Genomic DNA, 14,810 nt, shown 5'->3' with positions numbered 1-14,810 from the left:
GGAAAACAAATGAACGAATGAAAAGTCTCAGTTTTCCCATCTTTTCCAGCTCCTTTATACTTTTTTTTTTATGTGTGTAAGCCCATCCACACTTACAATGGAACATAACGTAGTAGGTACGACTTGTGTAACATAGTATTTTCAGCTTGTGTGGCTTCAACCTGAATTCTTTCAAGATGTATTTTCTTGATTCATTGATTAGGTCAAGTTTTAGTTTATAAAGGAAAGCAATTTGGGATGTGAGAAGTATGCTCGAAGTGATTTCATTTAGTTACATTAACATTTTCATTAGTTAACAAATGCTTAATTGAATAAATAGAAAAAATCACCTAACTGCATCGCTAGAGCTTGCTTATTAATTCATGAACTTTGCCACTGTCTGGAAGCACAGCTCTGAACCCCAAGTGGTTCAATCAGCCCTTAAGTCAAAAGAGCAAATAAGTGGCAGCTGGCACTCTTGGGAGAGTTGCTTGAAAAAAAGAATGGAAATAGAGAAGAGTGAAGAGAATAAACTGTCAATGAGAACAGCTTGCAGAAGAAACATCTCTGCGATACAAAAATTAAGAATTTTACAGAATCTGATTTTAAGTTGTTATATGGTTTTGCTTATCGAAGGGATGTTCAAATTCTGGTTTTCAGTTACTTCTGGCTCAGCAGGAGAGCTGGGTTTTTAACTACTGCTTTTCTGTCTCTTTGTCTCTAAGCAACGGCATAGCATACCGAAAATTAAAGTCTCCTTGAGATTTTGAGATCAAACCAAGTATAATGTTGCTTGTAGGTCACTGAGAATGCCTTCAAAACTGAATTACTTGTATAGTGAACTTTTGCTATTAATCAGGATGACAAATTTTGCTGATTAAATGCATGTACAGCTATTTTGTACTGTTAATATTTCTCTTTTCAGGTGGATGTGGAACATGACCCTCAAATTGCATACATTAGACTTCTCATTAATAACACCAACTCACTGCCCTCGAGAAACATCACTGATCTTATCCTTCTGGACAATATCACTGGTCTACATGTTCAAAAAGACAGTGGTAATGAGACAAGAGATGGGATGCAAATTTACAGGAAAAGATTCTTGCAAGGTAACAAACTGTGCAAAGATGTAGCCCTGATTACACAGGAGGAAGAACATCTGTTCAAATCAGTATATTTATTTATTTTTGATGGTGTAAACTCTCCAATTATCAATTACTACAGGTGAAATATTCTCTATCAGGTTTTGTGCTGCAGTTTAAAATTCTTTTAACTCACATTTTGGCTCCTGACTTTAAACTTCCTCTAATCTCCAAGGCACACAGTTGAACACACACACTCTTGACATCTATACATCCAACACACTCTTGAAATCTATAAAAGTCACTGCCATCAAAATGAAGCAGAATCTTTCATTATGGTATTTGTTCATTTTGGATATATTTAAAAGGTGCTACGCAAGCAATTTTAGTCATATTTGACAAATATTTCTTATTTATCCAAGCTAAAAATTGGAAAGTAAGTGAACACGTTACTTTAAAACCATGGCATATTGGTGTGCTTGGATAGATTGGAATTACAAAAGACCATGCAAGTCAGCAAGATGATTAATCTGAAAGAAGGCAGCTCTGCTCTCCCTAGACTGGAGCAAATTATAAAATTGAAGCAATAGAACAAAAAAGACATTCCAGTCTTGATGTTAGCAAGTTCCCTGAGTAGAAGCTGGACCATTGCACATTCATAAAAATTTGTCCTTTCTTTTCTAAGCACGTGCAAGAATTGGAAGATGTGCATAGAAAATTAACTGCTTGCTTTTTAGTATTAGGATATTCCTCCTGCAGCTTCAGAAGTCTTGAATAATACCTGATTCTAGTGGAAGTTTTATCTAGGTTTTTTTGTTGCATTTTATGAGTGGAAAAATTTCCAAAGAGGAAAGGAAAATCAGTAGATCAAGGTTGTTTTCTGATTAAAAGTGGATTGCTAGGCTCCATTTCTAAAAAAAAAAAAAACACAAGTGATTATGGGGCGAGGAGTTGCTGGCTGTCATTCTATGATTCTGTGATTTTTAAGAACAGGTGATCCTAAAAAAGAATAATTTCTGAGAAAAGAAGAGAAAACGAACTTGCAGAGCTGTTGCAGTAAAATGTGTTGCTGCAGTTATTGAAGCTACTGAATCAGGAAATGAATCTAACTGAATTAGAACATAAAGGTTTTGCTATGTAAGTCCGGCATGCTGTATTAGCATGACATACTGTCATGCTGCATGTTAACTAGAATGATTTTCCTGTGGTCCAGTGCATTGCGAATAAAAACAAAGCTGAAATCTCAGTCAGACTCTTCTGTTTCAGTGAGAACAGAACCAACCGGTTAGTGGCTATAGTGCAGAGTATTCATCTGATTAAAAATAATAATAATAAAAAACAAGTTTAGTTTTAGTTGTCCAAACATGATGTTTTTCAGTAGCTTTAAGCATCATTTAAAGCAGTTTCCAGATCCTGTGCAAAATTTGCTTGAGTTAGTAGATGCAGTGTGTAGAAGGGATGTTGCCAGGCCCATGTTTGCCAAGAACTGGCTACTCTGGATGTGGGGGATTGGAGGTATTGGAAAGGAAAAGCTACAGTGCTTTCCAAGATCTTCCCTGGGGATGTTTGAGAAATTTTCCTGAGATAGAGCAAATTTATCCACATTCTTCTTCTCTACTATGCTGATAGGCTCAGGATGCATTCCCCTTTTGAGGGGTTTTGTGAGCTTACTGCAGCTAGGCTCCTAAGAGGGTAACTTTGCTGGTGAGGAAGCACAGTCTATAAGGGGAACCTAAACTCCAAAATGTTTTATTCATGTTAAACTTGCTTTCCATATTTTGCAAACATCTATAACTGCAGCTGAGCTCAGCAGGGTGCTCAGTTCTTCAGAGAATCACGCCCAGTATTGCATATAAAGAAGATATGCAACTCTGCTAGGTTATTTTTAAGTCAACATAGCTACTGTTTGAAAATTCAGACACTTACTGAGAGGCCAGTATTTTACTGTTAGATGTATCTCATGTATTTAATCTACACGTGCTTTTTTTTCCTCTCTCTTTTAACAGTTGGGGAATATTTTGCAATCAACTATACTGCACTTCTTGATGCAAGGAAAACATGGAATGGTAGGGTCTTGACACTGCCTGCACAGCTGACTTTCAGGAGTTTGTCACAGGTATTTGCTGTACAATTTTATTTTCCTCTTCTTAGTTTCTGTGAAGAAACACTTAGAAAGCAATACTTGTCTGCGTAAGCAGTGAGACCTGTGGTGAGGCCAGTATGTATGGAAATGAGGTTGTGAGGCTCCTCGGTTCTGTACCGTACATTTTTAAATACACAAATCATCTGTCATAGCTTTATGTAAAGGATGCTTTTGATGTGTTGTCCAGTAGCATTTCTCACTATTTTTTGTATTTCTTTCCATTTGACCTATGTGTCTTGAAAATGTGTTGCACCTCCTTATGAGCTTTTTCCTGGAGTCTGTGAGGGATTAAAAGTTTTGCCATCTTTTTATCAGAAAATAATTTCTTTTTACCAAAACCACTGTCTGAGTTTGAGAGGTTTGAGACCTCTGAACAGATTTGAGAGGAGCTCAGGATTTTTCAGCCTCGGTGATTTTTGGTGCAACTCAGTTCCACCAGGCTCTGAAACAAGTGACCTTATACAGGAGTTAGCCTGAGTAGGAAGCAGGACTAATGACACAGGAGAAATGGTTTCTTACAAAGTAACCATTTCTCATTCTTAAACATGGCTTGTTTAGTTCCCTGTGGTTTATATAAATGCATGTAGTCAGAACCTCTGGATATATTTTCATTTGCAGCTGCTGTATCTCCCATGTTTTAGAGGGAAAAAATGATGGTTGCGCATGATTGTGTACTAGAGTGGCAAAGAGTAAGACTCAGGAATCAGGGAAGCATAAAAGTAAAGGACATTTAGCAGATCTGATTATGTGAGTTGCTAACCTTGATCCCCAGAATACATATGCAGTGGCTTAGAATCCTGTTCTTTGCACTTTCTGTCAGTCCAGATTTTATATGTACAGAAAAATGTAATTCTGTGAGCACTGGAGTAAGCCTATGCATGGTTAGAAGGGGAATGGATTGCACAGAGCATTGTTACCATTACACTCTCATATCAGATTTATTTCAGCTTTATGCTTAATGAGAAGTATAGCTTTTTTTTCTAACGAGAGGCTTTTGTAGAGACTCTAGACTGTTTGAAAGTGTTATCTATTGAATTCTGCTCATTTTTAATACTTGTAATATTTTTCTCAGAATCAAACAGATCTTGTATCATTGACCACATTGTTCACAATAACTGAAGAAGAAAAGACTGAGGTAAATGCTATGATTTTACATTACACAGACTCCTCTTCTTAAACTTGGGTAATCTAAACTAAATCCTAGGGGGCTAACAATATACTTATGTACTTAAGTCTCATTACTCTTAGCAACTGGTTATTAATTATAGACAGGTTCTACCTTCTCTGGTTTTAAGAGGAAGAAAACAGTGAAGCTTTGTTGTCTTAAAGCATCAATATTTAGTATGGAAAATCGACAAAGTTCCTTCATATTCCTAGCCATTTTTTTTTTTCATTTGAAGCATTGTCCATCTACAGAGAGCTGTAATGAGGAATTTGTTCACCTGCTCTTGGGCATAGCCACCATGAGAAAGCTTTTGCCTTTTCCAAAGCTGTCCTCCACCTGTTGACAAAATGGTTATGTATTGTGGTGAAAAAGGTGAAATGTATTGTAATTTGCCCATGGCTTCAACTGTTGTAAATGCTCCCACATTCAGATTTTATTTATTTAAAATTATGTGGTGAAACCAATACATGTATGTGACCAAGTAAATATTAAAAGTTGACTTTGAAGCTAGAATAATGAACTACTTGCACAGTCGTGGTAGTGCCATGCTAAGTCGGCTTTCATGTGGTTTAATTGCATGTTTGTTGTGCTGTTCTTGAAAGCTTTACAAACCCTGTGAATTCTTCCTTCTGCACTGCAGAGTGGAAGTGCTTGGTTGCCTGTGTAATGTGGGAATGTGGGCTAGGAAGACACATGAGCATTGCTTATCTGTGTTCTTGCCAGATGTCTCCCACACTGCTTCAGGGGCTGTGAGTACTGCATGGCTCTGTCCTTAGCTGAATGTTTTTGGCACTGAATAGGAAGATGTAGTGAAAAGAGCAAGAACCATTTCTCCTATCTGACTACATTGCATGGAATGTGTGTGATAGAGATTGCTTTGAGCTGATTTTTGTCAGGCTTTTTTTTCTCTCAAATCAATGGGAGTGCAGTACCTTTTCAAAGAAAACCAAGCCTCTAATGTCTGTTCACTTCACTTAAGAAATAAACTTTGCATGTGGGTTTGAAAGTCAGCCTTCAGTGCTGACACTGGTCCTCTTCTGTGGCTTATAGGGGGGTCTCTGGTTTCCCCTGCTGCAGCATCTGCTGCAGTGCTTTAGGCATTATAGCTTGTTATGGCTCTGCCATATCCAAAGAAGTAGACTATCCATCTAATACTCCTTTTACTCAAGCGTATATCCAAGGAAATTGACTGTCCATCTAATACAGCTTAAGTGTAAAAGCACAGGTAATTCTCTATCCAGTGACTTTTCCACAAGAGCTTAACCTCTTAACAGAACTGTGTGCCCTGATAACAGACAGTCACATTATGGATCTCAGCCTTTACTTACAAAGCACAGAGTAATTCCTTAGCCAGTATTTTTTCACTGCCAAATCTTAAACAAGCTTCTTTTCAGCTTCGCCAGATTCCTGCTTTTTGTAAAAGCCTGGATAGGTATCTAAATTTCAGAGTGCTTGGAAATTAGACAAACACAAGTGGTTTAAGGCAAGGCGATAGGTGGTTCCTAAGCAGCTTTTTTTTTTTTTTTCCCTAAGTACTACATATGGCATCCCTTGTTCCTTGAAAGTAGAACTTCAGGCAGAGCCTTGATGTTGCATAGTTCGATAAGAACCATTGTGGGATGTCCTCTTTGGCCATCCAGCACAACTGGAGAAGCTGAGGAATAGTTAAGAACTGTAGTCTTCTCAAGTCACACACAGATGTTAGCGACGTTCAAGAGATATGGGCTAGAGAGGCAAAACCTTTTAAATCTATGGAGGGAATAAACAGCAGCTTAGAGAAGGACTTAATAGTTAAATCTTTCAAATAAATTTAAAGATGAAGATATTTTGTTGCCAAGTGATTTGGCATGATGCTGGCTCCCCTTCCTTAACTTTTTGCTCTTCAAAGTTTTTGTGAAGTGTTAACTGAACTTCTGACAAAGAACTGAGAGGCAGCATGGAGTTAGAGGAGGAGTGAGCTGTTAATAACACTGCTGTGGATGTGCTGAATGTTCTTCCTGGTCATCCTTAGTGATACAGGGATGCTTCTGGGGATTCGTTATTTTATATTGTTTTATTTTTCAAAATAAATAAAAACTGAGTGAGTGCTGAGTGTCTCCAGCATCTTTGTGGAGCTGAGCCAAACAACGTCTGACATAAGGGAATTCATTTAATTTATTTCAGTGTTCAAAAACATGTATCAGAGACAGAATAAGCAGGCAAAAAAAGGACAAAATTCTGCTGTTGAGGTAGAATACATTGTTTTTAAGCTGCAGACCACATTTGATTGTTGCCTCCTATGCAGAAATCTATTGATTGCATGGAATGCTCTCAGCTTTTTACTTTAAAAGATGACAAGCATTGCTTGTAAGAGGCATGTTAATTATTTACACTACCCTCAGCAAAGTGATTATTTTGTGGTGAAATATTATACTGGTAGCTATGCTGTTTTTCATCCAAACATCTCAAAGAACTAAACAATGAATTAGCTTTTGCTATGTGAAGCATGAAGTAAAACTTAATTTTTAATGTGCTTCCATTTAAAGATTAAATTAAGGCCTAAAGTGGAAGGCCTACAATAATATTAGCTGACTTATAGTTCCAGTGCTTCTGCTATTATTTCTAAGTCTGGCTTATGCAGAAACTGTAAGGATGTGCACGCATCAGGTGGTTTTGTTAGTTGTCATTTACTTATTCATTCTGAATTCGTACAGTGTTTTATCCCTGCATTTTTATTGAATCGAGAAATGACTGTTATTTTTTGGTAGCTGACATTAGACTGATTTTACTAAGGCTTTGAGCATCATCAAATGTCGCTAATTTCAGTGAGACCTGGGAGATTCTGGCAATGCTATTAAACAGGCTTTAGGTAAGTCTGCCCAGAAGTTGAAGCACTTATAATTCAATCTGTTAGTTGGGATTACAGAGGCATTTGAGCTAGTTGGACGTATGTATGGCATGTAGGCTTCAAAATCTATGGAAAGCAGGCACTACTAATGTTGATAAAATTAATATTAATAAAAATTAGTACTTGTAATGCTGAGTAACTCTGATATTGCACAAAGCCATCTAAAAGTAATTTACTATGTTGCATAGAGCTGTAATCTTTGATTATTATCTTTGTATGTATGTAACGTGGTATTTTCATTTCAGGTCTCCTACAGCCATGCTATCCATGCTTCAGGATTCTTCATTGCTTTTTTTGTTTCCCTGGTATTGACATGTGCTGTTTTCTTCATTCTCTACCGAACCCAATTATTAAGATGGAGTTTCTATAGTAAAAACCAGGTGAGTTATACATTCTTTAACAGTGTCTTATATAATTTTATTATTGATCAAATCTTGTGATACAAGGACTACAGATTACCTGAAGAGTTTTTGAAGATAAATAAAACGGTATCAAGTGCTGGATTGGATTCACAGCTTGTGTAATGTCTTCAACCCCTAATCTTTAGCACAGTCAGATTTTGAGGGGATTTAATAATGATCTGATCAGAAGAACTGCTGGCAATTCCTGGATGTTAAGCTTCAGAACTGAGCAGTATTAGCCTTGCATTTGTTTTCATCTTTCTCCTTATTTTCATCATTTGCTTTTCTCCCATAATGAAAGGCAGAAAGTCTCTGGAGTAGACCGTTCACCCTGAATGCAGCAGATTTGAATCCAAATAGTATTTATGATTATCAGGAACAGACAGGGGCTTTAATCTGGATCTCTTAGTTCTTTGGATTTGCGTTAGTCTCTTGAGTGGTTGGGTTTGAGGAAAGAGCATTTACAGTATTCTTTATTTAGGCCGTGCCAGTTTGTAGAAAGTATTCCAGTACATATTGGGCCAGATAGAGAAAATGCAGAGTTTGATGAATATTCATCAGATTGGCCCAAGTTTCATTCACTCATTTTATTAATTATTTAGATATTTATGTGAAATGGTACAACTTCAGTGGGAAGGAGCTAGAGAACTCAGTCACTATTGTGGTGATGAGAGCAGTCCTGTAAGAGAAGGAATGCTTAGAGATTTGAATCCATCCTCTGTTCATTTGGTGGTGGGTCTCCTGGTGGGCTACTGGGTCAAGTGGGCAGCATCCCTCTGTCTTTTGCTGTTTCAGCTTGGGCTTGGTCTAAATATGGTGGGTTAGGATGGGAGTAATGATACAGGTGAGAGAATACCAGTCATTTGAGAATCCCCCTGAGGCTGTTGGGCAGTATAAAGTGTGTTGGCTGGTGCTGTCAAATTCAGATAATACAGACAGGGAAATTTTAACTGGTAGCTATGTTGTTAACTCTGTGTTTGAATTTCAGTTTGATTATTTTTTTTTCTTTAGTAATCTCACTTTACAAACACCCAGAAAGCTTCAATTTGTAATCCATAATGAAGGTGTCTGTTAAAGGTTTTTAAAAAAATTCCATGATAAATGTAAAGATTTGGTTGAAATACAGCTGTGAGCATTTATGTGTGCTCTGGTGAGTGGTTTTAAGATTTTATTCTTCCTATGCCATTTAACTTCGAACCTCAGAAACCCTTTATATGCAATTTTTTGGGATACTGCTGTGATGTGGCACGTGTGGAGGCAGTCCAGGGAGAGCAGGGGGAAGCACTGCAGTTGGGCATTTCAGAGTGTGCTTTAGAGGCTAGAGTAGTCTCGCTGGAAATAATTTATTTTGGGACTAAGTGCATGGAGTTTGCTTTATTCAATTGTATCAGATTCAAATAATCATAGAATGGCTTACGTTGGAAGGAACCTCAAACATCATGTAGCTCCAACCCCGTGCTGTGGCCAGAGCTGCCACCTACTAAATCAGGCTGCCCAGAGCCCCATCCAGCCTGGCCTTGAACACCTCCAGGGATGGGCTTCCACAACTTCTCTGGGCAGCCTTTTCCAGCATTTCACCATTCTTTGAATAAACAATTTCTTCATAACATCTAACTGAAATTTCCTCTCTTTTACCTTAAAGCCATTCTCCTTTGTCCTATCACTATATCAGATCATGGTAAAAGCTAATCCCCCTCCTGCTTATAAGATCCCTTCAAGTACTAGAATGCCGCAGTGAGGTTTCCCCACATTTTCTTTGTAGTTTAAATTCTGTGGACAGTTTACTTTGTCATTATTTTCAGTAAGTGGGAAAATAAGGTGAATTACATTTCTTACAGATTTGCAGTAATAGTTCTGTCTGAACCTGTGCAGAGGGGATCTCATATCAGGCTGGTGGATGAACCAGATGATCTCACAAATCACTTCCAGCCTCTCTATGGTTGAAAATTACTGTTAATACATTAATGTTTTTTATTTTTCGTAGGCCTGAAGTAATAATCCCTTTAAATAAAAAAGGTCTTGTTTTGTTTCATTTTTACAGAAAAACCTCTCATAACATTTTTTTATTAAAAAGGGGCAATTTGTTCTTAGCATCAGATATCTGCAGCATTTTGTTGTGTATTATTAGACCTCAGTCTCAAGGGTGTCTCACTGATCTGTGAACTATCTGACTCACTTCTATCATTCATAGGATTAATGTTTCATTTTGTTCACCTTATAGTAGTGTAATCTTACCATACCTTGGTAGTTTGTTAAAAATTGTCGTAGAAAAGTTTATAGCAGAAAATAATCTCCTAGAGGGCTCTTGTAAGCCTACTGAAGTCTGCTGTCCTTTTTTGCATTGATTTCTTCATTTGTATTCTTGATCTGTAAGTACATTTATTTTATATCTGATATATAAAAAGTTCAGCCTGAAACAAAGGTGATATATTTAATCCTAGATATGTATTTGAACTACACTTATACCCTTGCTAGCTGTCCAACATGATGATGAGTTGGAGTCTTTCCAGTAACTCAGGGTTACCTGTAATAAGATTAGATCAGACTCTCACTGTAACTTTTTAAATAATCTGAAGCTTACTTTTTTTCTTTCTTCTTTTTTAGGACATACAGCATGAACTCAGTCAAAATCACAAACTGGAGCATTCTCACTTCAATTCAGGTGACCTGTTCAGTGAAGATGTAATTATGAATGACCAAATCATTGACATACTAACCTTTGAAGAATCAGGGAATATGCTTCAGGCTTTAGAAGAGTAAGCATTCCTGTTGTTACATCATGTTTATCACATTTATTATAAGCTAATCCTTTGAGCATGATTTGACTATCTGCCTTTTAATTGTTTTTGTAGCGTCTGTTCATGCATATGACTGTATTATTACAGTCCAAAAACCTTAAGTAGCCATCTGTGGAAATTGAAAATTACTGTAATTCACATTGCTTTACTTACAAAGTCATGTATTTATCTAGGCCTTAGGCATGCAAGTTTTCCTATTCAGATTGAACATTCTGTTTTGCTTCTTTGTGGTTCATTATGGGAAGGGTGACTTCTGTGTTCAAGAAGATGTTAAAAGGTACATTCTGCTATTGCTGAATGTAGTGCTGTTTTATAGCTTTCGTCCCAGCTCACTCCTGGGTGCTAGCATTTCTGTGTAGCATGCATATTTTGGAAATGCCTGACTCAGAGTCTTAAGAAGTGATCAGGGTTGTTTGGCAGAAGTGTGCAGCTATTAAAGGGCATCTCTTTTTCAGCAGAATTGGAAAAGATGTCTGCTGTGAGGACAGAGCAAGTTTTGTTAATTTAGTCTCATGGTTAACTCTGGCAAGTCAGGTTACAGTCAGTATTATGCAACTATAAAATCTGTAGAAGTTGAAAAGTTAAGAGACTCTGGAAGTAGTTTTCTTTGTTAAAGGGTAACTAGCAGCATTATTGTTTCCTGCATTTTCTTGATAATTTGGATGCCTAGTTTGCTTTTATAACTATATAACTGCAGATTTTGAGAGGACTTAAACTGAAAATTCACAGGTGAACGTTGAAAGGGTCAAATAATTTTTTTAACTCATTTTACTTTTTTTTTTTTTTTAATCAAAGATATTTTGAATATTTTCCTATTGTAAGCCAAAATACTTTTTTATTCAGCAAGCATGTGTTAGTTTGATAATTCACATATTGGTACAGCTACATGTCATTTTCTCTGTGTGTTTTATATATATACTTGCCAACATAGTTGATATATTCTTTCTGAATTACACTGGAATAGTATACATGGTTGGAATCATTCTGGTGTTTTGCTCTGTTGTCCAGACACAAATGAGAAAACTACTTAGGAAAGTGTGAGCCACAGAACTTTTTTTTGTCCTCTTTGCAGTATGAGGCTGTGTTAATAATTAATGTATTTTACAAAGTAACAGAGCCAAATTGTTTAGCAAATACATTAGGAACATGTGTTCAATATTTATGGACAGGGACCTCTTTGGAGTACAGGCAGTTTGTGATGTCAAGAGGATTGGCCAGAGAACAAAACATACTTTCAATATTTCATAAGGAAGATTCTTATTTGTTTTGTGAGTTTAGTCTTAATAAGTCATTTCCTTGCTGCGCATTATGCAGCAAAATAGTTTGGTTTTTGTTCTCAGTAGGTTCCTTGCTCTGTATATTTCTTAATATTGACCCACTGGCAATGAATGCTAATGAAAGGAAGCTATATGTCTGTATATAGGATTATGTAAGTGCCAGAAAATCACGGTCCAAAATGCTGTAGGTCTCTTCCATTGTACCTCTGGAGAAGAGCATAAAAATAGCGGAGCAATTTGGTTTTGTGTCCAACATGATGAAGTCTGACCACGCTTATAATCTCAGCTATTTTAAAGGCAACTTTATTTCTTTAAAATGACTTTCAATTACTGCAGCTTTTCTTTTTCATCTTGATTTCATACTATGCTATGCCTGCTTGAGTTTGGCAGCATTCTAGCTGAATATCTAGTTGAACTTGAATTTGACTGCTGATACACAGTGTATACTGACAATTATTTTGACAGATCACTAAGTAATATGTATGCATTGAAGCTTTTTTTTTTCTGATGATAGAGGGCATTGAGGCCAAGGTACTAGAGAACAGGATCAAAATGTTTCCAGGGAGTCTTGATGGAAAAGCCAAATACAATTTAGTATTGTATTAGAAATTCACCTTTTCTTTCTAAATGTAATTTCTTTAAAACCTGAACTCAAATAAAAAGTAAGAATCATGTTGTCATAGTAGCTAGACCTGAATATCCCTACATAGAAAACTGCGACAAATAATTAGATTGTTAGTACAACAAAATGAAGGAGCTAGATCTCTGTACTTCTAACTTTCAAAACGTGTGATAGAAATTTTAGAGTATGTAGGGGGAGATAATAATGCTCTATGTTTGTGTAGTGTGTGTGATGCAGGACTAGAGCAATAACCATTACAGAAGCAGTAAGATCATAGAATCATAGGCCTGGGTTGAAAAGGACCTTGGGGGTCATCTAGTTTCCACCCCCCTGCTGTGGGCAGGGTAAAAGATAAAGTACATATAGATGGAAGGAACCCTAAACTTTTTACTTGTAGTTCTCTGTTCTGAATGCTGTTACGAATTTGACAAATGCATAAACTGAGATAAATGCAGAAACCCTCAGAGAAACACAAACTCTTGATGGGTAATAGAGAGTAGCTCATAAGACAGAGGAAGTGAAGAAATAATTGAATTGATCAATTAAAGAACCTGTACACTTTATATTGCTATGGCCATTTAAATGTTTGATGATGGAAAGTGGTACCAAATTTAGTGCTTAGACTTTTCCTTAATCAATTTTTTTCTGAAGAACCAATGATCTCTCAGCTCAATTTATCTTTTTTTCTTTAATTATTTTTTTTTGCCGGTGCATCAGGAGAATCCTGTTTTTGTTCTGTCAGCATCTAGGCATTTTCTGGAAATCTAAACTTAATCTGTGATTCATCCATGCAAAAGCACCCTTGATTAATCATTGCTTCCCTTTCTCAGCAATTTGATTTATTTACAAGGTATTCTGTATTTTCTGTAGGCTCCTATTTCAGCTGTGCTAAATTCATGCTTAGCTGTGTGGTGATGGTCACAGGACCGATGATGACCTCCTTCAGTTCAGGCCAGTACAGCTACCTGTGGCTCAGAGCATCTTCTGATGCACATGGGCCAGGCAATGCACCCTGCTCCAGCTGAAGAGGGCTGAAGCTTGGGGCGCTCTGTAGCTGTTGGCGGCCTTTCAGACCTCTTGTCATTGTGTCTACACACCATTACGGTGCAGCCTGGGTAAATGCCTACCAAATGAAATGACTGTTCAGATTCTTTTATGTAACTCAACACAGCTGGAGAGTGTGAGATGCAGAGGGAGAGGCTGAAGGGAGCAAATAATGTCAGCACAAATGGGTCACAGCAATTACATGTTTACAGAAATGAATGAAATAATAGTGTCAGTAGTTGATCTGTTGTTGTTATGCAATTTCCTGTGCCATTTCAAGTACAAGAGGGTCATTAGGGGATGATTCTTTTTTCTTCTATTTTCCTTTCTTTCTAGTTCTAAAGCCAGGATTCTGGGAAATACAAGCACTGCTGTGTTTCAGTCTAATTCTGGGGGATGGAAATCTCCTGTACTGTCAAGATTTTTTTTTAATAAAAGCATTCCCCTGTGCAATTTACATTAAAAAAAAAAAAAGAGGGAAAAAAGAAGGAAAAAAAATCACACCTACATGTGTTAATGTTGTATTATTAATCACTCAATAAATACATGATTTTATAGATGATTTAGGAAGCAAACCACATCTGTAGCTGAGTACCTTTGATGCCTGTTACACTTGAGTTGGTTTTCTTTGCTTGCCAGCACAGGAAGGTAGTGTTTTGAGTCACAGTCCTATGATTCCTTTTATCTCACATGTAGGATTTCCCTCTGTCCTTCTTCACTTCTCTGAAGCATAACAAGACACAATGGATGGTAATACTTCTTTCTTGTCCTCCTTTTCCCTTCCTTGCTACCACCCCACTGCCTAGGGGCTGCAGTCTCCTCTGGATGCTGTAGCAGTGTGCATGCTACTAACTGGATACCTTTTGCAGATGATAGATGAGGGGCTTTTTTTGTTTTGGTGAAAAAATATCACCAAAGGGAAGTTCACTTGATGATTCTCTCCCCTTTAGAATTAAAAAATTGTATCACAGTAATTTCTTATCTTTATGTTCATGTTAAAAATGTATCTAAAAGCCATTAGTTCATTTTAGGGCTGTTACATTCAGAAGCTATTAATTCTGTTGTAAAATTTCCTCTGTGGCCTCTAATTTGAATAATAAAACTTAATGACACAATTATTTTATAGTTAATTAGAGGTTTCCTATGTGCGTATTTGTTTTGTTCTAATTAACTATGCTTGTTTCTTCCCTGACACTAGTTGCTTTCCTGTATTCTGTTATTAGGTCTGTGGAAGACATTGGACTCTCTCTCTCTGTTTCTCTGTGTTTGGCATATGGGATTTTCACCTTCCAGATATTTCTGACAGATCTTTAAACCTTCTTCCTCTTCAAGTGAGTTAAAAATCTTTACACTCGCTGTTTGCAGCTTCATTTTATGTCTGTTCACTTTTCCTTTCCACTCCCCTTTTG

General features: G+C 37.0%; 1 protein-coding gene across 1 annotated transcript in view; it reads left to right on the top strand.

The window, feature by feature from the left end:
* EVC2 (EvC ciliary complex subunit 2) overlaps window positions 1-14,810 on the top strand; it is a 64,597-nt gene that overhangs the window by 13,290 nt on the left and 36,497 nt on the right. Inside the window, exons 5-9 of the mRNA XM_048943124.1 lie at window positions 905-1,091; window positions 3,071-3,180; window positions 4,280-4,342; window positions 7,505-7,639; window positions 10,265-10,416. Of these exons, the coding sequence (XP_048799081.1) occupies window positions 905-1,091; window positions 3,071-3,180; window positions 4,280-4,342; window positions 7,505-7,639; window positions 10,265-10,416 (647 nt within the window). The remainder of the gene's footprint in view (window positions 1-904; window positions 1,092-3,070; window positions 3,181-4,279; window positions 4,343-7,504; window positions 7,640-10,264; window positions 10,417-14,810) is intronic.

This window comes from Lagopus muta, chromosome 4 (genome assembly GCF_023343835.1).
Source record: "Lagopus muta isolate bLagMut1 chromosome 4, bLagMut1 primary, whole genome shotgun sequence".
Lineage (NCBI taxonomy): Eukaryota > Metazoa > Chordata > Aves > Galliformes > Phasianidae > Lagopus > Lagopus muta.
Note: the sequence above shows the minus strand (reverse complement) of the source record. Positions and strands in the feature narration are given on the sequence as shown.